We start from the raw sequence: 26617 nt of genomic DNA on the forward strand, positions 1-26617 counted from the left end.
CTGTGCAGTTTGCCAAAATCGGCAAACTGCGCTGTGACCCGCATTAACTGCATGGTCTGAATTGAATGACCCCCAAAATCCATATTATACGTCTGCAATTGTATGAACGCGTCCTTACTGAACTAAACCTACATATAAATGCTCCTTTCCTCCCACATCAGACACAAGCAGGCATACAGTAAGTGTACAAATGAGCATAGGTGTGCATTTGATTGATTGCCCATGCACAGAGCAATGTCACATAAGATATGCTTTGCAACCTGGCAATCTACTCACTATGCATCAGTTCCAATTATTTATAAACCACAAAAAAAAACAAGTATCGCTATTTTTGTAGTTAATAAGTAGAACCTCCTTTGTACTATCTTATAAAAGCATCCTCCTAAAATAAGCAATGGTGACATCCTTTGTCACAACAACAGCAAGCCAGAGTAATTAGCATATATAATCCAGCTTCTGAAGATCTTCGATTAAGATACAAAGATAGTGGTGGCTTCTGATTTTCTGCAAATGCATACATCTTAATCATTCTCAGCAGCTATGATCTGGTTGGTCAGTCAAGGTTGGTCAGCTACGGAGATGCTTCATTTTTTGTTACGCAGCGTAATGTACCTTTATAATGCTATGGTTCATTACCCACAGCAGAATGTAATGTTCAGCTTTTATAAAAGGCTTTACACTACACCCTGAAAGGCAGCTAGAAGAGTCCAGTCCATTAAGCATAACATAAAGAATAGCACAACAGCGTGGGATGTGAACAAACATTTTGCAAACACTAGGAGCTCTTCAGGCATATCATACATAATTAAGGACAAAGAATAAGCCTTTGCCAGCTGCAGACTGCTATTTCCTTTAAAACATGTTTGTAGCTTGGTCTACTGGGCAGGAAAATACTTAAATGGTGTATACAAAACCTTATTCTATTCAACAAAAATGTTGCACTTTAGTCTGCTCAGGCCAAGCGAGGACAATTTTTTATTTTTATTTTTTGGAAGGGGTTGGATTATAATTATTGGCATAAAGAACAGGTCTAAAAATCCATCATTTGATTTCAGAAACAGTACTTGCAAAATAGATTACACATGTGAAACAAGAAATCTGAATATGTTTTAAAGATTGTTAACTCAGCTTTGTTTATTGATTTTATTGGTCAGCATATTGTGTTTGTAAATTTCTAGTAGTGTACATCTTGCTATTAATTTCAGATTGACTGCACAAGACTGCACAAGCAGACTATACAGGCTCATTAGAAAGCCCTGAAAAATCATCACACTGCAAAAAGCATCAAATCACCAGTGATCTATAAAGATATTTAAAAATGAATTAGCAATCAAATTAACCTATATATAGTAGCTGAAATACAAAAAAGGGAGGTAGAACTCAAAATCAGATTTAGATCATAAAAACCTTAGGGATGGCAGCTAAAGACATGTCTAGGGACAGATTCTATTAGAAGCGGTAGAGTCACGTGGAAGGTTCTCCTGGGTAAAGTGCCCGAAGCAGTTCAATTGCAGACCAGTGACCAACCCACGAGCAGTCCCAAGGCAGCAGGAGCAGTCCCAAGGCAGCAGGTACCGCTCACTTCTGCCTACAGCTACGGAGGGTGCTCCAAGCTCTTTCCTCAACAGAATCTACCACCTAGTATCTATAAACATTTCATCGTGAAATCAAAAATGTTCTTCCCTTACACTCATTCAGGGGGCTCTGGCTCTGGATACAGCAGGAAGCCTGCAGAGCAATGCTTTAGATTTCTGTTGCAGTGTTATACCTGGAACGCCTCTGGCTCAGCACAGAACAGCTCCTAAACTTTTAAGCTGACGCCTAGATTTTAGACATACATGGCTAGATGTAATGACACCCGAGTTCGGCGGCCGTGCGGCAATCACTGACAAGGCAAAACCATGCCTTGTAAGTGACTGCCCCTTTAAAAAACAGCTGAGTTCGTCTGGCATCCCGCACGGCCACAGTATCTGTGAAGACATAATGGTACTGCAAGAGACTGTTCTCTCCTATACACTAACTAAGGCAAAATGCAACTTCTTACCTTTTCTAATGCAGATTAGTTCATGGACTCCACAAGTTCTCTCTCCTCCTGCAAAATCATAGAGGGAAAAAACATTAAGGATGAATACATTACTATGTCTATTAACCTTACACATTTCTTACCGACAACCTGTTAAATGTAATTTACCACAAATAATTAATAAAATTAAATATTTTAACACAAACGTGAAATAAAACACAAATTCATTAATTTACCATTTTCAACACCTTAGAATTATTTATTATTAAATTAGTAATATTATTATCATAACGTTATATCAGTGCTGGGCAAAGTCATAATGTGCAGTGGCCATACATGTGGTTCCTCAAGATGACTATACCTGGAATGGCACCCTGCAGCCTGAAAAGCCACCCAGTGCATCATTAGCATATGCTTAGCACTGAGCCTGCTAGTCCCAACCTCCTAGTCTATGACATCAGGGATAACATGACCAGGGGGCGGTGAGGACTGGGGAAGGTGTGTAAGTTGCGAATGCTTAGCGCTCAGCTTGCTGGTCCCGGCCTCCTAGTCTATGATCCCGGCCTACTAGTCTTAAGGGGTCTATTTACTAAGCCTTGGATGGAGATAAAGTAGCTGGAGATAAAGTACCAGCCAATTGGCTCCTAACTGCTATGCCACAGGCTGTGTTTGAAAAATGACAGTTAGGAGCCGATTGGCTGGTTTTTTATCTCCAACGACTTTATCTCCATCTAAGGCTTAGTATATAGACCCCTTAGTGCCAAAGGCACTGAGGGGTCTATTCATGAAGCAGTGAAAAGAGTGGAGAGGTGAACCTGTGGAGAAGTTGCCCATGGCAACCAATCAGCTGCTCCGTACAATGTTATAGTATGCAAATTATAAATGTTACTTCAATGCTGATTGGTTGCCATGGGCAATTTCTCCACTGGCTCACTTCTCCACACTTTTTATTGCTTCATGAATAGACCCCTAAGTCCTGTATATGTGCAGAGAAGAAGCATTTTCACACATATGAAGTCCTAGGTTTTTCCATGATTGACAGGTCACTGGTAAAAAATATTTATCACCTAGATAGCAGATTTTGTTACATTCTACACTCAGTTTTGTTCTTAGAAGTACTCTCACAAGTTCAAAATAAAACCATTTTAAACATATGTGAACAGTGACAAACTGGTACTATATAGGCTAACTCTAGATCTGCTCCCAATTAGCCTTTGTCATGATTCAAGTCCAACTGGACAAGGCACTTTTGCCTGCTGAAAAATCTGACACTTGTGAGGTAATCATACATCTATATTATAACTTCGCAAGGTCTGTCCCATCTTCTGAATGCGCGTACCCTGGAAGCCAAGGCATGCACCCCAATGAATATTGATGGAGACAAGAGAGATCTAGTATGAGTGGGGGAATGTTTTGGATGGTAAGGAGCTATGGACACAAAAGCAAAGGGGGTGTAGTCAGCCAGAGAGGGAGGCGGGGTGGACTGAGGTGACTCGGCATATGCCAGGTGCCTCTAATACCTACATAAATACAAATAAGATGAATCAGATAAATGGATGTCCAGTCTTACCTAATGGTAGCTGTACTTATCAGTACGCATACAGAAAACCTGCGGCTAATGACACTCTCCTCCTCCCTACACATGGAGCAAGGACTCAAAGCAAATAAGTATGTCTGTTCACTTTCCCTGTCTGTACTAGTCTTCAGCCCCAGACTCTCTGCCAGTCCCTGTCTGCTAAAGCCTCATACCTGTTCCTGTTCAGCCAGTTCCGTTTTCACCAACCCCTTTTCTGCCCCATCTTAGCCAATCTCTCTGACCTTCCTGTCTGCCACAGCCCCTCTGCTCTTTTCCTTTCTGTGCAAGACTCTCTCCTTCCACTGTTCTCTAGAACTTATTTTTCCTTCTGTCTGCAATAGTCTTGCTCCTTCCCCAGTCTGCACCAGCCTCTGTCCATCCCAATATGTGCCACCATCTCTGCCCTTTCCCTATCTGTGCCAACCTCTCTCCCCTTCCTTGGTCTGCGCCAGACTCTCTTCTTCAAATGTTTGCATCAGCTTCTCTACCCTTTCACTGAGTGCGAGTCTCTGTCATTCCAATGTCTGAACCAGTCTCTTTCCTTCCACTATCTGTGTCAGTCTCTCCCCTGACAACATGTTCCTGCCTCTCTGCCCTTCCGGTCTGTGCAAGTTTCCCCATGTGCGCTTCTGTCTTCCCTTTATGTGTGTTTCTGACATTAAATTTGTATGTGCACCTTATTCTCCCCATCTGTCTCCCTTTACCCCTCTTATTCTATTTGTCCCTCACCATCTTCTGCCATTTTCTCTTAACGCCAATTTTTCCTGTGCCCATCACACATTTCCACTTTCTCTACACTGTAGGGGAGATGTACTAAACAGTGAAAAGAGTGGAGAAGAGAGCCAGTGAAGAAGTTGCCCATGGCAACCAATCAGCATTGAAGTAACATCTATAATTTGCATACTATAAAATTATACAGAGCAGCATACTGGTTGTCATGGGCAACTTCTCCACTGGATCACTTCTCTACTCTTTACACTGCTTAGTACATCTCCCCCAGAGTCCTGCCTCTCCCATTTTCCACCTCTTCCCTCTTCACCCCTTAGCTTTCTCATTCTCTTCTACTGAAAACAATGGAGTACTAGGGCCACTTATCAGAAGCAACATGTACAAATGAAGGCACACCCTGTCTACCACTACAAAACTGAGCTGAGGATGACAGGTAAGCGCCAAGGGCGTAGCTACCACAGGTGCAGGCCATGCAGCTGCTTTTGGGCCCAGAGCTGAGAGGAGCCCACCTTCCCTGTCAAAGTTACATGTGTTATATACATTTTTCACCCCTGGGTAGTACATACGGGTCCTTTCAAACTTTTTCCTTGGGGCCTGCAATATATCTAGGTATGCCCCTGGACTTGCTTATTGTAGTGTGGTATAAAATGAACTGGAGGGCATTTTAATGTTATATAATATGAACCCGTGCACTGTAATGAGGTCCAATATGAACGGGGAGCACTATATATCATAATGTGAATTGGGGGTACTATGCGGCATAATGTGTACTGGCATCTCTGAAATGTGACATAGGGTGAACTTAAGCACTGCTACGATTCATAAAAGAAACTAGGGCACTACTATGGGGCATAACATTAAATTAGGTTCTACTATGGTTCAGAAAATGAACTAGGGCACTATTATAGGGCATAAAATTAACAACTGCTGTAGAGAAGTGTCTCTCTAGAAGTATTGGAACGGGGGCCACTTTAAAATGTTGCTATGGGGCCCACAAAGTTCTGGCTACGCCTCTGGTAAGTGCAATCTCCTTACTATACTGTAGGGCCCCATACAGTAGTATTATTTCACACGATTTCATACAATTCCAATATATCCGTCTGATATACTGTATGAAATTGTGTACAATCGTATGTGTTTTAGATTGTATCTAATCTGATGCGCATCCCTGTGGCTGTCGGATAGGATCCCCTAGGTCGTTGGTGCTGCACTAATGATATATCGGAATTGGATGGAATCGGATGAAAAAAAGTGTTTTCCAGTCCCCGTAGCCCTCTATCCAGCCCATCAGATATATCTCATGGTACAATTGTATGCCATACGATATATTGCATGCGATGTATAGCAGCTTCATCAATCGCATGTGATATATCTTATGCAAAAATAGCACAAAAGTACCAAATCCTATAGAATCACTCCCGGGACGGTCCCGGGGGAGTTCAAGGGAAATTACATCCGACTTCAACCTCAGACATATCGTTGTAGTGTATGGGGCCCTTAAGTATTATGTGAACAGCTGAAACTACTGAAAAGTAAATGTATTATGCATCCTATTCATCAAGCTGACATACCCATTAGTGCACCTGCTGATGTGGATTTCAGACACTGCTTGTGAGAGATTCCTCATAGCAAATTCTGCATGCACTAAGATGCAAATGTTTTAACGGCACATGAGGTAGGGTGGTATGTTTAACATTATATCATGGGATTACCTTGTTTGCAAAGTATCTTGTTATGGAGGTAGCAGATTGGGAAATCAGGTAGAATGCTTTTTTATGTTATGGGAATCTTATATTGATACCCTCTCTCAAACAACCAGAGAACAAATTCATCACAGCCTCTGCCATACCACCTGGTATCTTACTAGGATGGCTGCACAGGACCCACTTATCTACTTGTGTTGACCGGTATTACATTGTCCAGCACCTCCCTTCAAGTTCTTTTAGCCACATTTATGATTTGTTACCCAATTCAAATGCTACCATTTTGTATTTTGTTTTCCATATATATGTTCACATAATGACTGTATCCACGGATATTCTGTGATGATAACATATATTTTGGTGTGCCCTCTGGGTCAACACATGGCCATATTCAATACTATTGTGATGTATCACAAATTTGTTATTTACGTCTAGTTATGTGAATAATGTTTGCTTAGCATTGCCAAATGATACATTGTTTTGCAATGTCTCAATAAAAAAGTTTAAAAAAATAGGAATTTAATACTTACTGGTAATTCCTTTTCTCATAGTCCATAGTGGATACTGGGGAACTGTACTTTAGTACCATGGGGGTATAGATCGGGTCCACTAGAGCCTGGCACTTTAAAAACCTTTAGTGTGTGTATGTGTGTGCTGGCTCCTCCCCTCTATGCCCCTGCTACAATACTCAGTCTATGAAACTGTGCCCGAGGAGACGGACACACCATGAGAGAAGAAAACAGGTACAACAGCTGTGAGGCAATAAGCCAACACACAACCATCACCGAAAGGAGGGCACTGAACAAAACAGAGGACAGCAACACCAACTGAACCAGGATAGCAAAGCTATTCCAACAACATAAGGGGACCGCAACGGCGGGCCAACCAAACACTTACTCAGGGTAAGCAAGAAATCAAAGCACTGAGGCAGGCGTCCAGTATCCACTACGGACTACGAGAAAAGGAATTACCGGTAGGTATTAAATTCCTACAGTATTTTCTCTTACGTCCTAGTGGATACTGGGGAACTGTACTTTATACCATGGGGAAGACCCCAAAGCTCCCAAACGGGTGGGAGAGTGCTGAGACCCCTGCAAAACCGCCTGACCAAACAGAAGGTCATACCTGGCCAAGGTGTCGAACCAATAGAATTTCACAAAAGTATTGGAACCAGACCAAGTAGCAGCTCGGCACAACTGCAAAGCCGAGACACCCCAGGCAGCCGCCCAGGAAGAGCCCTCAGATCTCATCGAGTGGGCCTGAATAGACGTTGGCAAAGGCAGTGCAGCCGAATTATAGGCCTGTTGAATGGTCAACCTGAGCCAACGAGCAATTGATTGCTTAGAATCCGGCCGACCAATCTTGGTGGCATCATAAAGGACAAACAGCGAATCAGATTTTCGTTGAGGAGCTGTCCTCTTGACATAAATCTTCAGAGCCCTTACCACAAGGACTCTGGCACAATGTAAGCGTCAGACAACAGTGGAACCACAATGGGTTGATTCAAATGGAAAGCTGAGACCACTTTTGGCAAAAACTGAGGTCGGGTCCTGAGTTCCGCCCTGTCAGCATGAAAAATCAAATAAGGGCTCTTACAGGATTAGGCCCCCAATTCAGAGACACGTCTGACAGACGCCAATGCTAACAACATCACTGTCTAACAGGTGAAAAATTTCAACTCCACCTTATGTAAGGGTTCAAACCAGTCAGATTGAAGAAAGGACAGAACTACTTTGAGAGCCCACCGAGCCGTGGGAGGTATGCAGATGAAGAACTACTTTTAGAAAGGTCTGTACTTCCAGCAACACGGCAAGTTGTTTCTGGAAGATAATAGAGAGCGCCGAAATCTGGACTTTGATGGAGCCTAAACGTAGGCCCATATCCACTCCCGCTTGCAGAAAAAGTAGAAAGCGACCAATTTAAAATTCCAGGGGAGAAACCTTTCTACTTTCACACTAGGAAACATACTTTTTCCAGATACGATGATAATGTTTTGACGTAACCATCTTCCTACCTGGACCATGGTGGAAATAACACGGGAGGGAAGACCCTTTCTTGCTAGAATTTCCCTCTCAATGTCCAAGCCGTCAAACGTAACCGCTATAAGTCTGGACAGACAAACAGACCTTGCTGAAGATCGTTTTGGAGCGGCATCCTCCAGAGCCATGGATAGGAGGTCCGAGTACCACGCTCGATGAGGCCAATCCGGGACAATTAAAACTGATTGAATGCTTTCCCTTCTTAGTCTTTTTAGAACCCTTGGGATTAGCGGTAGAGGAGGGAAGATACACAAACTGGAACGTACAAGGTGTCATTAGCGCATCCACTGCTACAGCCTGCGGATCCCTCGTTCTGGAACAGTAACGGCATAGCTTCTTGTTGAGACGAGAAGCCATCAGATCTATCTGCGGACAGCCCCACGTGTGAATTAACGGATGGAGGTCGTGCCTGCTGAGGAAGTCTGCCTCCCAGTTATCCACTCCTGGAATGAATATTTTTGACACTTCTCGCATCGCCGCTCTGCTTCTTGTTCCTCCCTGACGGTTTATGTACGCCACTGCCGTGGCGTTGTCCAATTGAACCTGGATTGCCCGATCCCTCAGGAGATGGGAAGCTTGCAGAAGAGCATTGTAAATTGCCCTGAGTTCCAGGATGTTTATCGGCAGAGCAGATTACTGACTTGACCATAACCCCTGGAACTGGGCCCCTTGGGTCACAGCCCCCCATCCCTGGAGGCTGGCATCTGTCGTTAGTAGAATCCACGAGTGGATATTGAAATTCCTACCTTCTACCAGGTGAGGAACTTGAAAATATCCATAATAGAGAAAACGAGATTTATGGTAAGAACTTACCGTTGTTAAATCTCTTTCTGCGGGGTACACTAGGTTCCACAGGGAATAACATTGGGTGTAGAGTAGGATCTTGATCCGAGGCACCAACAGGCTAAAAGCTCTGAAAATCCTTTGGCCCTCGGAACGGAAGCTTCAAGAGCCAAGCCGTCAAAGCCAGCCGGGCCAAATCCTGGTATACACGAGGGCCCTGAATGAGGAGGGCTGGGCGTTGTGGAAGTAGAAGAGGACGCTCTAACGAGAGACCCTGCAGGTCTGAGAACCAATGCCATCTGGGCCAAGTTGGAGCGATCAGCAGCAGGATTCCTCCTTCTTGTTTGAACTTTCTTATAACCCTGGGCAGAAGTGACACCGGAGGGAACACGTACGGCAGCCGAAGGTTCCATGCATTTTCCAGTGCGTCCACGAACGCTACTTGAGGATCCCTTGTCCTTGCTCCGAAGACCGGAAACTTGTGATTGTGTAGAGACGCCATCAGGTCCACATCTGGTAGGCCCCATTGTCCACTAGGAGTTGAAATACTTCTGGATGGAGGCTCCACTCTCCAGCGTGTACGTCCTGACGACTGAGGAAGCCCGCTTCCAAGTTGACGACCCCCGAAATGAACACCGCCGATATGGCTGGTAGATGACGTTCCACCCACCGAAGAATCTTTGACACTTCCATCATTGCCATGCGGCTTCGAGTGCCGCCTTGATGATTTATGTATGCCACCATGGTGGCGTTGTCCGATTGTACTTGAACAGGCCTGTTCTGTATCAGATGCTGGGCCAGGTTCAGAGCATTGAACACTGCCCGCAATTCCAGAATGTTTATCGGAAGGAGAGACTCCTCCTTGGTCCACCGACCCTGAAGGGAGTGTTGCTCCAACAAAACGCTCTAACCCCTCAGACTGGCATCAGTCGTCAGAAGGACCCAGTCGGAGATCCAGAAGGGACGACCCCTGCTCAGTCGTTGGTCCTGGAGCCACCAGTTCAGTGACAGACGAACCTCCGGAGATAATGAGATCATGTGAGACCTGATCCGGTGAGGCAGGCCATCCCATTTGGCAAGAATCAGCTTCTGCAGAGGGCGGGAATGAAATTGAGCATACTCCACCATATCGAAAGCCGACACCATGAGGCCTAGCACTTTGGTACCTACCGGTAAATCCTTTTCTCGTAGTCCGTAGAGGATGCTGGGGTCCACATTAGTACCATGGGGTATAGATGGGTCCACCAGGAGCCATTGGCACTTTAAGAGTTTGAGAGTGTGGGCTGGCTCCTCCCTCTATGCCCCTCCTACCAGACTCAGTCAAGAAACTGTGTCCGAGACGACATACTTCGAGAGAAGGATTATACACAGATAGTGGTGAGATTCATACCAGATCACACATACAAGGCACGTCAAGCCAACTAGCTTGAACTACTCAGCAACAGCTGAAACATTACTTACTAAGTAACAACGCAGTACTCAACTAAAACGAAGTTGTACTGAACCAAATAACATTTGCAGGAAAACGAAGCGCTGGGCGGGCGTCCAGCATCCTCTACAGACTACGAGAAAAGGATTTACCGGTAGGTACCAAAATCCTATTTTCTCTTACGTCCTAGAGAATGCTGGGGTCCACATTAGTACCATGGGGATGTACCAAAGCTCCAAGAACGGGAGGGAGAGCGCGGAGGCTCCTGCAGAACTGATTGACTGAACTTCAGATCAAAAGAGGCCAAAGTATCGAACTTGTAAAACCTTGCAAACATATTTGACCCAGACCAAGTTGCAGCTCTGCAAAGTTGCACTGCCGAGACACCCCGGGCAGCCGCACAGGGAAGACCCCACTTTACGAGTAGAGTGGGCCTTAAAAGATTTTGGACACGGCAGTACTGCCATAGAATAAGCGTGCTGGATAGTGAACCTGATCCAGCGAGATATCGTCTGCTTAGAAGCAGGACACCCAATCTTCTTGGGATCATATAGGACAAACAGAGAGTCCGACTTTCTGTGACGAGAAGTTCTCTTCACATATATCTTCAGAGCCCTTACGACATCCAAAGACTTTGATGTAATTGAGGAGTCAGTAGCAACTGGCACCACAATAGGTTGGTTGATATGAAATGCCGACACAACCTTCGGAAGAAACTGCTGACGTGTCTGGAGCTCAGCTCTATATTCATGGAAGATCAAATAAGGGCTTTTACAGGATAAAGCCCCCAGCTCAGACACACGTCTAGCAGAAGCTAAGGCCAACAACGTGACCGCCTTCCATGTACCAGGGCGTCCATTGCCACTGCCTGTGGGTCCCTCGACCTGGATCAATAACGCCGAAGCTTCTTGTTGAGACGAGAGGCCATCATGTCTATTTGGGGTAAGCCCCAAAGATCTGTTATTTCCTTGAACACCTCCGGATGGAGTCCCCACTCTCCTGGATGGAGATCGTGTCTGCTGAGGAAGTCTGCTTCACAGTTGTCTACTCCCGGAATGAAGATGGCTGACAGCGCTAACGCGTGTTTTTCTGTCCAGAGGAGTATTCTTGTCACCTCTGACATTGCCGCTCTGCTCTTCGTTCGGCCTTGTCGGTTTTTGTAAGCCACTGTTGTTACGTTGTCCGACTGCACTTGAAGGGCCCGATTTCTCAGAAGAGGGGCCGCCTGAAGAAGACCGTTGTAGACGGCTCTTAGTTCCAGGATGTTGATGGGCAGGCCGGCTTCCAAGCTTGACCACCGTCCTTGGAAGGTTACTCCTTGAGTGACTGCTCCCCAGCCCTGAAGGCTCGCATACGTGGTTAGAAGAACCCAGTCCTGAATCCCGAACCTGCGTCCCTCCAGAAGGTGAGGTAATTGAAGCCTCAGAGGAGTGAAATCCTGGCCTTTGGCGACAGACAAATTCTTTGATGCATGTGGAGGTGAGATCCCGACCACTTGTCCTGGAGATCCAGCTGGAAGGTTCGATCGTGGAACATCCCATACAGGAGAGCCTCGTAAGAGGCCATCATCTTTCCTAATAGGCGAATGCATTGATGAACCGACACCCGGGGTGGTTTCAGGACATCCCGGACCATAGTTTGTATCACCAACGCCTTGTCCTGCGGAAGAAACACCCTCTGCACTTCCGTATCCAGGATCATTCCCAGAAATGACAACCCCTGGGTTGGTTCCAAATGCGACTTTGGAAGGTACAGAATCCAACCGTGACTCTGGAGCAGTCGCGTTGTGAGAACAATGGACTGCAGCAGCCTCTCCTTGGACGATGCCTTTATCAGTAGATCGTCCAGATATGCAATGATGTTCACACCCTGCTTGCGGCGTAGAATCATCATTTCCGCCATCACCTTGGTAAACACCCTCAGCGCTGTGGAGAGGCCGAATGGCAGGGCCTGGAACTGGTAACGACAGTCCAGCAATGCGAAGCGGAGATAAGCCTGATGCGGCAGCCAGATCGGAAAGTGGAGGTACGCATCCTTGATATCCAGTAATACTAGGAATTCCCCTTCTTCCAGACCTGATATCACCGCCCTGAGAGACTCCATCTTGAACTTGAACTCCTTTAGAAAGGGGTTCAATGATTTTAAGGTCAGAATGGGCCTGACCGAACCATCCGGTTTCAGTACCACGAAAAGGTTCGAATAATAACCTTTGTTCAGCATGTGAGGTAGTACTGGCACAATGACCTGTGCCTCTACCAGCTTTTGGACAGTGGCTTGTAGTACAGTTCTGTCCTCCAACAGAGGTGGTAAGCCTGACTTGAAAAAGCGATGAGGAGGGACACTTTAAAATTGCAGCCTGTATCCCTGAGACACAATATCTATCACCCAGGGATCCAGGCCGGACGATACCCAGACATGACTGAAGTGTCTGAGTCTCGCTCCCACTGGCCCCACCACCGAGGCGTGCAATCCACCGTCATGCGGAGGACTTTGGCGTTCCAGAAGCAGGCTTTTGTTCCTGGGAACCTGCTGCAGCAGGTTTCTTGGACTTAATCCGACCTCCCCTAAAGAAGGTATTGGATGTTCTGGCCTTTCTAAGCTTGTTAGGCCGAAAGGACTACGGTGCAGCTGAAGAGAAGGATTTCTTCGGAGCAGGTGCTGCTGAGGGAAGAAACGGAGACTTACCTGCTGTAGCAGTGGATATCCACGCGTCTAGAGCTTCCCCAAAGAGAGCCTGACCTGTATAGGGTAGGGACTCCACACTCCTTCTGGATTCCGCTTCAGCCGACCACTGGTGCAGCCACAGTCCACGACGAGCTGAAACAGACATCGAAGAAATTCCCGCAGCCATGGAACCCAGGTCTATCATGGATTCTACCATAAAACCTGCAGAATCATGTATGTTGCGTAAATACAATGCAACGTCATCCCTATCCATCGTATCCAAATCCTCAAGTAAAGTAGCCGTCCACTTCACTATTGCTTTTGCAATCCATGCACTAGCAATAGTGGGACGTAATATGGCCCCAGAAGCAGTGTACATTGATTTAAGCGTGTTATCAATCTTTCTATCTGACGGCTCTTTTAAGGCAGTAGATACCGGAACAGGCAAAACCACCTTCTTTGAGAGTCTGGACACAGATGCGTCAACAATCGGAGGGTTTTCCGACTTTTTCCTATCCTCCTCAGGAAAAGGAAAAGCCACCTAGACCCTTTTAGGGATCTGGAACTTTTTCTCGGGGTTTTCCCATGCTTTTTCAAATATAGCATTCAACTCCTTTGACGCAGGGAAGGTTAGCGAGGCTTTTTTATTTTCAGTGAAAAAAGCCTCCTCAACCTGCTCAGGTGTGGTATCATTAACATTTAACACATCCCTGATAGCCTCTATCAACAATTGCACCCCCTTTGCAAGAGATGCAGACCCCCGCAACACATCCCCATCACCATCTGTAGTGTCAGAATCAGTATCTGTGTTGTCTTGTGTGACATGCACAAGCGCACGTTTGTGGGGGTATATAGCGGAGTGTCCTGAGGTACCAGAAACAGGCCATACAGCCACAGAGCTCTGTAATACCTGGGTTGCAGATTCATTACTAGCAACCCTGTCAGAAATCTGAGAAATCCAAGATTTGATAGAGAAAAACCAATCTGGTTCCCTTGCTGGTATCTGTGCTAAATCAGTGCTATCCTGATTACATGGAATCCTGGAATCATCCTGGGAGGATAAATCCTCTGCAGCATATGACACAGTGGGGCAGATGTATTAACCTGGAGACAGGATAAGGAAGTGATAAACCAGTGATACGTGCAAGGTGATAAAGGCACCAGCCAATCAGCTCCAATATGTAAATTAACAGTTAGGATCTGATTGGCTGCTGCCTTTATCACCATGCACATATCACTGGTTTATCTCTTCCTTATGCCTTCTCCAGGTTAATACATCTGCCCCGGTGTACTTTCCTGCTTTCTATCAGCAGGTTCTTTTAGGGCGGCCGTATCCGGAGACGGTAGTGCCACCTTCTTTGATAAGCGTGTCAGCGCTTTATCTACCCTAGGGGGAGTTTCCCAGCGTGACCTATCCTCTGGCGGGAAAGGGTACGCAGCCATTAACCGTTTAGAAATGATCAATTTCTCATCTGGGGAAGACCACGCTTCCTCACACACCTCATTTAATTCGTCAGATGCAGGAAAAACTACTGGTAGTTTTTTCTCACCAAACATAATACCCTTTTTTTTTTTGTGGTACCTGGGGTATCATCAGAAATGTGTAATACATTTTTCATAGCCTCAATCATATAACGGGTGGATCTATTGGAGGGTACACTCGTCTCATCATCGTCGACACTGGAGTCGGTATCCGTGTCGACATCTGTATCTGTCATCTGAGGTAGCGGGCGTTTTATAGCCCCTGATGACATTTGAGACGCTTGGACAGGCACAAGCTGAGTAGCCGGCTGTCCTATGTCGTCAAACCTTTTATGTAAGGAGCTGACACTGTCACGTAATTCCTTCCATAAGTCCATCCACACTGGTGTCGACCCCGCAGGGGGTGACATCACATTCACAGGCATTTGCTCCGCCTCCACATCATTATCCTCATCATACATGTCGACACAGCAGTACCGACACACAGCAGACACACCGGGAATGCTCTTACAGAGGACAGGACCCCACAAAGCCCTTTGGGGAGACAGAGGGAGAGTATGCCAGCACACACCAGGGCGCTATATAACACAGGGATATCACTATACAGAGTGTTTTCCCCTATAGCTGCCTATATATTATATATATATATATATATATATATATATATATATATATACTGCGCCTAAATTGTGCCCCCCCTCTCTTTTTTACCCTTTCTGTAGTGCAGGACTGCAGGGGAGAGCCAGGGAGCTTCCTTCCAGCGAAGCTGTGAGGGAATAATGGCGCCAGTGTGCTGAGGGAGTTGGCTCCGCCCCTTTTTCGGCGGGCTTTCTCCCGCTATTTTATCGTTTCTGGCAGGGGTTAATATACACCTATATAGCCTCTGGGGCTATATATGGTGTTAATTTTGCCAGCCAAGGTGTTATTATTGCTGCTCAGGGCGCCCCCCCCCCCCAGCGCCCTGCACCCATCAGTGACCGCAGTGTGTGGTGTGCATGAGGAGCAATGGCGCACAGCTGCAGTGCTGTGCGCTACCTTGGAGAAGACAGAAGTCTTCAGCCGCCGATTTTCCGGACCACCTTCTTGTTTCTGGCTCTGTAAGGGGGACGGCGGCGCGGCTCCGGGAATGGACGACGAGGTCGGGTCCTGTGTTCGATCCCTCTGGAGCTAATGGTGTCCAGTAGCCTAAGAAGCCCAAGCTACCACCGCTTAGGTAGGTTCGCTTCTTCTCCCCTTAGTCCCTCGTTGCAGTGAGCCTGTTGCCAGCAGGTCTCACTGAAAATAAAAAACCTAAACTATACTCTCTTCTAGGAGCTCAGGAGAGCCCCTAGTGTGCATCCAGCTCAGCCGGGCACAGAAATCTAACTGGGGCTTGGAGGAGGGTCATAGGGGGAGGAGCCAGTGCACACCAGATAGTCCTAAATCTTTCTTTAGATGTGCCCAGTCTCCTGCGGAGCCGTCTATTCCTCCATGGTCCTTACGGAGTCCCCAGCATCCACTAGGACGTCAGAGAAATAAGATTTTAAACCTACCGGTAAATCTATTTCTCCTAGTCCGTAGAGGATGCTGGGGACTCCGTAAGGACCATGGGGTATAGACGGGCTCCGCAGGAGACATAGGCACCTAAAAGTACTTTTCCTATGGGTGTGCACTGGCTCCTCCCTCTATGCTTCTCCTCCAGACCTCAGTTAGAGAACTGTGCCCCGAGGAGATGGACAATATGAGGGCAGGATTTTATAAATCCAAGGGCAAGATTCCTACCAGCCCACACCAATGTAACCCGGAACATACATATCCAGTTAACAGTATGAACAAACAACAGTAGCGGTCCAAGACCGATTCCAACTGTAACATAACCCTTAAGTAAACAACAACTATATACAAGTCTTGCAGAGTTTCCGCACTGGGACGGGCGCCCAGCATCCTCTACGGACTAGGAGAAATAGATTTACCGGTAGGTTTAAAATCTTATTTTCTCTTACGTCCTAGAGGATGCTGGGGACTACGTAAGGACCATGGGGTTTATACCAAAGCTCCCTATCGGGTGGGAGAGTGCGTATGACTCTGCAGCACCGACTGAGCAAATGCTAGGTCCTCATCAGCCAGGGTATCAAACTTGTAGAATTTAGCAAAAATGTTTGACCCCGACCAAGTTGCTGCTCGGCAAAGCTGAAATGCCGAGACGCCCCGGGCACCCGCCCAAGAAGAGCCCACCTTCCTAGTGGAATGGGCCTTAACCGAATGCGGTAACAGCAATCCAGCTGTAGAATGAGCCTGCTGAATCGTGTTACAGATCCAGCGAGCAATAGTCTGCTTCAAAGCAGGTGCGCCAATCTTGTTGGCAGCATACAGGACAAACAGAGCCTCTGTTTTCCTAATTCTAGCCGTCCTGGCTACATAAATCCTCAAGGCCCTGACTACATCCAGGGACCTGGAATCCTCCAAGTCACTCGTAGCCACAGGCACCACAATGGGTTGGTTCAAATGGAATGAAGAAACCACCTTAGGCAAAAATTGAGGGCGTGTCCTCAATTCCGCTCTATCAACATGAAAAATCAAGTAGGGGCTCTTGTGAGACAAGGCCGCCAATTCTGACACTCGCCTCGCTAAGGCCAACAACATGACCACTTTCCAGGTAAGAAATTTCAACTCAACCTTGTTAAGTGGTTCAAACCAGTGTGATTTTAGGAACTGCAACACCACGTTCAGGTCCCATGGTGCCACTGGAGGCACAAAAGGAGGCTGGATGTGTAGCACTCCCTTTACAAAAGTCTGGACTTCTGGAAGAGAAGCCAATTCCTTCTGAAAGAATATCGAGAGGGCCGAAATCTGTACCTTAACAGAGCCTAATTTCAGGCTCATATCCACTCCTGTCTGTAGGAAGAGAAGAAAACGACCCAAATGAAAATCTTCCGTAGGGGCGTTCTTGGTTTCACCGAAAGTAACCTCACCGCTGACCGCAAAGTTCCCACCATTGGCTACAATGGAGCGCATAGGCGCTACATTGTATCTGTGCCGTGTGCTGCCTGACAGACACTACAGGAGCACACAGCCAATCAGGAGAGTGCCACGACGTGGCGCTCCCTGACTGGCTGAAGGGACCCTCTTTGACAGGAGTCAGGGGGGGTCCTGGCAGTCGGGGAAAGGGGTCCCATGTGTAAACATGGGGCCCCTTTCAGTGCGTGGTCGGGTTTCCGTTTTATTATTTTGCCAAGTACGTGGATTATACAAAGAACAAAAGGTACACTGGATTATGTGAGTATCATTTTTTTCACAGGTACCCCTAGGATTCTACATGGAGAAGAGGACCGAGCCTCGTGGGAACATAGGTAAGTATGTGTGTATGTTGGTGTGCATGTATGTAATAAAGTTGTACTGTCACGGTGTGTGTGTCCTGTTTTTATTGGGGTATTTTTTTAGTAGTAGTACTACAGGTACCAGCGGGCCGGTTTTCCACCGCATGCTGGTACTTGTGGTTCTCCAAGTACCAGCATGCGGGGGAGGCTTGCTGGGACTTGTAGTACTGCTACTAAAAACAATATTCACAATTTTTCACAAGGCTATCAGCCCCCCATCCGCGCCCTTGGATGGGGGGACAGCCTCGGGCTTCACCCCTGGCCCTTGGGTGGCTGGAGGGGGGGGACCCCTTGATTGAAGGGATCCCCACTCCTCCAGGGTACCCCGGCCAGGGGTGACTAGTTGGGGTTTTAATGGCACGGTCGCAGGGACCGATATCAAAGTGTCCCCCGACTGTGGCATTATCTCCCCAGCTAGTGGACCCCGGTGCTGGTTTCAAAAATACGGGGGACCCCTACGCTTTTTGTCCCCCATATTTTTCAACCAGGACAGGCTCAAAGAGCCCGAGGCTGGTTGTGCTTAGGAGGGGGGACCCCACACATTTATTTTCTGATTTTTTAAGACTTCAATCAACTTTTTAAGGTACACAATGAAGCCCTGCACGGATCTCACAGATTCGGCCGGGATTCCTTGTGTTTTGTCAGGCAGTGTTCTACTCATCACTCCCGTAAAACACTGCCTGATATTACGAATCACATTGACATCGGAAAAAACGATTGTGCAAAACTCGGCAGCTTAGTGAATAACCGTATCAGGATTCAAAAAGTTGCAGTAAAATGCACCCGATACCATTCGAGTTCAAACACCCTTAAAAACGGCAAAAACACGAATATTAGTAAATAAACCCCCTGGTCTGACCACAGTCCCTGAAAATTTCTTCCTTGGGTGACTGCTCCCCATCCTCGGAGGCTCGCGTCCGTGGTTACCAGGATCCAGTCCTGAATTCCGAACCTGCGACCCTCCAGAAGGTGAGCACTTTGCAGCCACCATAGAAGAGACACCCTGGTCCCGGGGGACAGTGTTATTTTCCGATGTAAATGTAGATGGGACCCGGACCATTTGTCCAGAAAGTCCCATTGAAACGTCCTTGCATGGAAACTGCCGAAGGGGATGGCCTCGTAGGCTGCCACCATTTTCCCCAGAACACGAGTGCATTGATGAACTGACACTCTTTTTGGCTTTAGCAGGTCTCTGACCATGTTCTGGATGTCCTAGGCTTTTTCCAACGGGTGAAAAACCTTCTTTTGTTCGGTATCCAGTATCATACCTAGGAACGTTAGTCGAGTTGTCGGAATCAACTGTGACTTCGGTAGATTTAGAATCCAACCGTGTTGCTGGAGCACTCTCAGAGAGAGTGTCACATTGCTCAGCAATTGCTCTCTTGATCTCGCCTTTATCAGGAGATCGTCCAAGTATGGGATAATTGTGACTCCATGCTTGCGCAGGACCACCATCATTTCCGCCATTATCTTGGTGAAAATCCTTGGGGCCGTAGAAAGCCCAAACGGCAACGTCTGAAATTGGTAATGACAATCCTGTACAGCGAATCTCAGGTACTCCTGATGGGAAGGATATATGGGGACATGAAGGTAAGCATCCTTTATGTCCAGTGACACCATTAACTCCCCCTCCTCCATGCTGGCTATTATCGCCCTGAGCGATTCCATCTTGACTTTGAATCTTTTCATGTACAGGTTTAGGGATTTTAGATTCAAAATAGGTCTGACCGAACCATCCGGTTTCGGGACCACAAAGAGGGTTGAATAGTACCCTCTTCCCTGTTGGTTCAAGGGAACCCTGATAATTACTTGCTGTTGACACAGCGTTTGAATTGCAGCTAACACTACATCCCTGTCTGGGGTAGAAGCTGGTAAGGCCGACTTGAAAAATCGGCGTGGGGGCACCTCTTCGAATTCCAGTTTGTAGCCTTGGAAAACTATTTCCAACGCCCAAGGATTCAGGTCTGAGCTGACCCAGACCTGGCTGAAGAGTCGAAGACGAGCCCCCACCGGTGCGGACTCCCGCAGGGGAGCCCCAGCGTCATGCAGTGGGTTTTGTAGAAGCCGGGGAGGACTTCTGTTCCTGGGCACCAGCCGAAGCAGGTGTTCTTTTCCCTCTATCCTTACCTCTGGCAAGGAAGGAGGATCCCCGACCTCTTCTGGACTTTTGTGACCGAAAGGACTGCATCTGATATGTTGGAGTTTTCTTCTGCTGTTGGGGAATAAACGGTAAAAAGTTAGATTTACCTGCGGTAGCTGTGGAAACCAGGTCCGCCAGCCCATCCCCAAACAACACGTCTCCCCTATAGGGTAGAACCTCCATATGCTTTTTCGAATCCGCATCACCCGTCCACTGGCGGGTCCATAAGGATCTTCTCGCTGAAATAGCCATGGCATTGGCTTTGGAAGCCAGTAATCCAATGTCCCTTTGAGCGTCTCTCATATACAAGACTGCGTCTTTGATATGGGCTAGAATTAACAAAACAGTATATCTATCCATGGTATCAAGGTCAGCCGACAGGTTATCTGTCCAGGCTGAAATTGCGCTACATGCCCATGCCGACGCAATTGTCGGTCTTAGCAAAGCTCCAGTATGTGAATAAATAGACTTTAAAGTAGTCTGTTGCCTGCGATCCGCAGGATCCTTGAGGGCCGCTGTGTCTGGAGACAGTAGCGCCACTTTCTTTGACGGGCGCGTTAAAGCCTTATCCACAGTGGGAGAGGATTCCCAACGTACCCTGTCCTGTGTAGGGAAGGGGTATGCCATATTAATTATTTTGTGAATCTGCGGTCTCTTATCCGTAGTCTCCCAAGCTTTTTAAAAAAACTCATTAAGTTCATGAGATGGGGGAAAGTTTATTATCTTTTTCTTTCCCTTAAACATGTGTACCCTCGTGTCAGGAACAGGTGGTTCATCAGCAATATGCAACACATCTCTTATTGCTATAATCATACACTGAATGCTCTTTGTCACCTTAGGGTGCAATTTAGCTTCATCATAGTCGATACCTGGAATCAGAGTCCGTGTCAGTAGTTGTGTCCACAATTTTTGCCAAGGGACGCTTTTGAGACCCCGACGGGCCCTGTGAGTCGGTCCAATCCGAGGACTGACCCCCTCTCATGCAGCTCTGTGAAGAAAATGGCGCTGGTTAGTGCTGAGGGATCAAGCTCCCCAGCGGCGGGCTTCGGTCCCTCTTCAATTTTCACAAAAATGGCGGGGGATCATCTATTTGCTGCCTCCGCAGCCTAATAGCACCTTATTGCCCAAAAACGAGGTTTATTGCTGCCCAGGGCGCCCCCCCCCCTGCGCTCTGCACCCATCAGTGCTGTCTGTGTGTTGTGTATGAAGATCTGAAGTCTTCTGCCGCCTGAGATGTCTTCTTGTTTCTCATACTCACCCGGCTTCTATCTTCCGGAATCTGTGAGGAGGACGGCGGCGCGGCTCCGGGACTAACCCCAGGGTGAGACCTGTGTTCCGACTCCCTCTGGATCTAATGGTGTCCAGTAGCCTAAGAAGCAGAGCCTATCAGTTAAGTAGGTCTGCTTCTCTCCCCTCAGCCCCACGATGCAGGGAGCCTGTTGCCAACAGGACTCCCTGAAAATAAAAAACCTAACAAAATTATTTTTCCACAGAAAACTCAGGAGAGCTCTCTGCAGTGTACCCTTCTCCTCTGGGCACAGAATCTAACTGAGGTCTGGAGGAGGGGCATAGAGGGAGGAGCCAGTGCACACCCATAGGAAAAGTTCTTTTAGGTGCCCATGGATCCTGCGGAGCCCGTCTATACCCCATGGTCCTTACGGAGTCCCCAGCATCCTCTAGGACGTAAGAGAAATGCAGGTAACCATCCTGTATGTCCAGGGAGACCATATAGTCCCCGGGCTCCAAAGCCAGAATAATAGAGCGAAGAGTTTCCATACGAAACTTGGAGACCCTCACAAATTTGTTCAAAGACTTGAGGTTGAGAATGGGCCGGGAGGAACCATTCGGTTTCAGGACCAGGAACAGCGGTGAATAGTACCCCTTGCCTCTCTGAGCCAGAGTCCCCGGCACTACCACTCCTGTGTCCAGGAGGGACTGTACCACCAAATGCCTTCACCTAATCCGAAGGGATGTTTGGTGAGCAAAACTCGAGAGGGGGACGTGTCTTGAAAGAGACGGCGTATCCGGGAATGACAACTTTCCTTACACAGGCATCCGAAGTGGTCAGTAACCACGTCTGATCAAACAGTAGAAGTTGGCCTCCCACCCTGCGATCCCCCAGGGGGGGCCTGCCCCGTCATGCATCAGGCTTGTCTGTTTTGGAAGCAGGCGGACGGGCAGCCCAGACACGTTTAGGTTCGGGCTTAGAGGTTTGAAAGTGCAAGCTTGTTTCGGGTATGCCTGACCCTTTGCGTTACCTGGAGGTCAAAAGGTACTAAAGGAAGCACTCTTAGTCTTCGGAGCCAAAGAAGTACTAGGCAGACATGCAGTCTTAGCTGATGCCAAGTCAGCAACAATCTTGTTGAGATCTACCCCAAATAGCCTTAGCAGCCCAAGAGGCCGCCATAGTGTGTCTATGTACAGCTCCAGCAAGAGTGTAAGTGGACGTCAAGCAACCCTCCACACGCTTATCCGCTAGTTCCTTCAGTGAGATGACGATAGTGACAGGAAGAGCAGAGGACACCACCAGATGTGCGACTTGTGAATCCCCCGGCGGAGGTGTTTCCCAATATTTACCCAACTCTGCAGCGAAGGGATAACGTGCTAACATCTTTTTAGACAGAGCAAATGTCTTTCCTGGATTTTCCCAGGATTCCTGACAAAAGTCAACCAAGTTGTCAGAATGAGGTAAAACTAATTTAGTAACCTTCTGACGTTTAAACTTATCTGGTTTCTTAGAGGTAGCTGAAGGCTCATCGTCATCATTGATTTGAAGAATTAGCCTGATAGCCTCCAAGAGGTCAGGAACATCCACTTGAGTCAGAGATTTCCCATCAGAAGCATCTGCATCAGTGTCTGAAGGGTCAGTGTAAGCGCCATCTACCTCGGATGAGGTATCCAAAACCTGTGTGGATTGTGAGGAAGTAATGGCCCGTTTAGATGATCCCTTGGTCTTAGATGGGTGAGAGTTAGGCTTTTGCTTAGTCAGAGACTGATTTAATTGCTGTAACTGAGAAGACAGAGCATCTGCCCATGGCGGATTAACTGTAGGGACAATATGTGTAATGGCACGGGAGGTCCCATAGGGGGCGCGAGTCTAGTTACTAGCGTAGTCAGTAAATAAGATAAAGCAGCCCAAGGTGGGTCTTAATTTGCCCCTGTTGCTGCAAACTGACCAGAGGGTATAGAACCCCCTACCTGAACCGTCAGCTGCTATGTTTTCCTCCAAATAATCCGTGGCATCAGCACTGCATGGTGCAGGATCAGCCATAGATCGACCACCCTCTTTAGCAGACATTATATGTGTTACGTTCCTGATGCTCAGAACTAGAGAGATGTTGCGAAGTGAGTCCAGAGCACCAGGACGTGACGCTGAAATAAGGGGTGGTACGGGAATAGCCCCTAGCACCCTACCTCCGTTGTTTTACCCGTGTGGTCAGTTCACGCCTGAGTGACTATGGTTTCTTGGGCCCACGGCAGCCGCGTTTGAAGGGCGGATTAGGTCTGCCCAACTCCGATGCCCCCAGGTCTTAGAGTGAGACAAGGCGTGAACCGAGACAGGATAATAACAAGGGGACCTCTAACTAAAGCAAACAGAAAGCTAGGGGCTACTAACTACCCTAAAACTAAATATATGTGCGGCACGCCGCCAAAGGAAAAGAACAACAAAAGATACCACTGTCCACTCCCCCACACGGCACCGCCGAGTTCCGGGGAGGACAGTGAAAAGCGGAAACATCCGCAAAAACCACCAATACAAAAGTAACACAAGGACTAAGCGGCCTAGGCCGCAACACGCGGCAGAAGCCGCTACTCATGAAACCGGGAGAGAACCCCAACAAGCGAGAACCCCCAGATGACTGCAACAGGTTCACTTGGACAGGAAGGATTCCCAGGACCGGCTTCAGAACTCCAGAACTCAGGAGCACAGGGAGCAGGATCGACCAGATACAGCTGACCAGGAACAGACGTTGCAAGGCAGGAACAGCATACAGGAAGCTATCACCGGCAAAGCTGCAGTGTGCTGGCTCCCATAAAAAGACCCTGCTGGCCAATGACAGGAGGGCCAGCAAGACCAGCCCCCAGACCCTAATTACTAGTTGCCGTGCAGCTGCCCTGCTGCACGAGCAACTAATCAATCCTATCTGGCAACGGGGAACGCGGTCCGCCAACGGCGTCCCCGTTGCTATGGACCCAGCGGCTGAGGACGCCCGGCTTCCTAGCGTTGCCAGGGACCCGGCGGCTACAGTACGCACGGCGTCCTGGCGTTGCCAGGCGCCGGGCGGGCAGGGAGGGAGGTGCGGCGGCCGTGAGCGTTGCTCGGAAGCAGACCGAGCGGCGCCGCGGACCGCGGCACCTAACAATATGTAAGCGTAACCTGAGGGTGTAACAGTACAATATAAGCAGACAGATTACCTGACAAAAACCCCCTTTATATTGTGACTGCAAAGCAGAGCACAAATAAAGGATTTAAGAGGTATGTGGTGACTGTAAAAACACAGAGAAAAAAACTATAGTAGTATATCCTGTGAAACACTATAGTTATGAGGACTCTGATGCACTTAGCCCCCCTCAGGGTACACAATATAGGGATAGCAATATGTGTGGGATACATGAAATAGAGATCACACAGCAGCTATATGCACACACACAGTCACATATACAATGCAGAACTTATTACCAACAATTAAACTGCACTGAACTAGCAATACTAAGTAGAATCTGTACCACTAAGTAAAGCTATATAGGTATATAGATATAACAATGCACAGTAAAGACTGGATGTATATCACAGGGTACTTGTACTAAATATCTCTATAGTAATGCACTTGTTCTTAACTAACACTGTCTAAACGACATGTAGAATACTTAAGTGTCCTGTAAATGCACAGCACTGATGATACAGGCGGCTTTACAGAGGAGACATTGCCCAGCAGTCCCAGAATCAGCATTACATGTGTGTAATGGCGCCCAAACGCTGAAAGTGAGGGAGACAGAGAGATGCAGCTCCAGAGCGGGAACATTTACAGTAAATGGCGCCCTGGGGCTGGGGTAGGAACTACAGGTCAGAGCCTTATCCCCTTGCTGGACTTCACCACCGGGTACTGTGGGCCTTAGTAAAACGGTTTTTAGTAAAACGGACCTGTGCCCCTGCCCTGGTGGTCTAGTGGGGTCCCTGTACCAACACAGTGTCCACGCCAGCGCGCGTGGCCCGCCTCCTAAAGGCCACGCCGGATCGCGATTTCCAGCGGGTCCGGCCTGGGGGACCCTCTTACCTCCTCCCTAGACGCGGCCACGCGATCCTGGAAATCTGCGGTGAGTGTGTTTGCCTGACCTGCTGAACCGGAGCCCTCCGCTGTAAGTACCCGGCAACCAGGGCGCGGGAGTATACAGTGCCGCCAGGGGAGGTGATGGAGCTGCAGCAGGAGATGTCAGAATGACAGCTAGCACTGAGAGTGCCTCTGCTGCCCTTGAAGTCTTCTATCTTCACTTTAAAAAGCTCTTTTCAGGGCTGCTGGAGCAGCCCTGCCTGTTAGCTGCCTGCACTGAGGGCACCAACTTAAAAACTGAGCTCCTGTGCACGGAGGTGGGGTTATAGAGGAGGCGGCGCTGAGCATCTTGGGAACAGTAAAAGCTTTTAGCCTGTTGGTGCCTCTGATCAAGATCCTACTCTACACCCAATGTTATTCCCTGTGGAAACCAGTGTACCCCGTTGCAGAAATCCGGCTTTCTGAGATAAAGTCACTTCCTGATGCATGTGAAGGTGAGACCCCGACCACTTCCACAGCAGATCCAGCTGAAATGGCCGGGCATGAAAACTGCCGTGTTGGATTGCCTCGTAAGCAGCCACCATCTTGCCCAGCAATCGGATGCAAAGATGTATGGATACCTTACGAGGACGGAGCACTGAGTGGACCATAACCTGGATACCCAAGGCTTTGTCCATTGGAAGAAACACCTTTTGAGACACTGTATCCAGTATCATTCCCAGGAACTGAAGACGTTGGGTCGGTTCCAGGTGAGATTTCTGAAAATTTAGGATCCACCCATGATCCGTAAGTAGGCGAGTCATCAGATTGATGCTGTGCAGTAGACGCTCCCTGGACATAGCCTTTATCAGGAGATCGTCCAAGTAAGGGACTATGTTGACTCCCATCATGCGCAGTTGCAGCATCATCTCCGCCATGACCTTGGTGAAGACCCTCAGAGCTGTGGACAGGCCAAAGGGCAAAACGTGAAACTGGAAATGGTCATCTAATATGGAGAACGTGAGGTAAGCCTGATGAGGGGGACACATGGAAATGTGTAGGTAAGCATCCTTGACATCCAGCGATACCAGGAACTCCCCCTCCTCCAGACGGGACCCCACTGCCTGCAGGGATTCCATCTTGAATATGAACACCCATAGATACGGGTTCAGAGATTTCAGGTTCAAGATGGGTCGCATCGAACTGTCTGGTTTTGGAATGACAAAAAGACTGGAGTAAAAACCCCTTTTGCGTAACGGAGGAGGTACTGGAACAACCACCCCTGTCCGCAAAAGTTTTTGAATAGCCTCCTGCAAGGTAACTTTTGCTGCAGGTAAAACTAGCAAGCCCAATTTGAAAAATCTGTGAGGAGGAAGTGCTTGAAATTCCAGCCGGTATCCCTGGGAAATGAGGTCCCTCACCACACGTAGGTGAAGTGTTGAAG

General features: G+C 47.8%; 1 protein-coding gene across 2 annotated transcripts in view; it reads right to left on the reverse strand.

The window, feature by feature from the left end:
* The window catches only part of SYT14 (synaptotagmin 14), a 558522-nt gene that overhangs the window by 484573 nt on the left and 47332 nt on the right, over positions 1–26617 (reverse strand). For both annotated transcript variants that reach the window (XM_063918291.1, XM_063918290.1), the window contains exon 2: positions 2045–2092. In XM_063918291.1, the coding sequence (XP_063774361.1) occupies positions 2045–2092 (48 nt within the window). The remainder of the gene's footprint in view (positions 1–2044; positions 2093–26617) is intronic.

Source organism: Pseudophryne corroboree, chromosome 4 (genome assembly GCF_028390025.1).
Source record: "Pseudophryne corroboree isolate aPseCor3 chromosome 4, aPseCor3.hap2, whole genome shotgun sequence".
Classification (NCBI taxonomy): Eukaryota; Metazoa; Chordata; class Amphibia; order Anura; family Myobatrachidae; genus Pseudophryne; species Pseudophryne corroboree.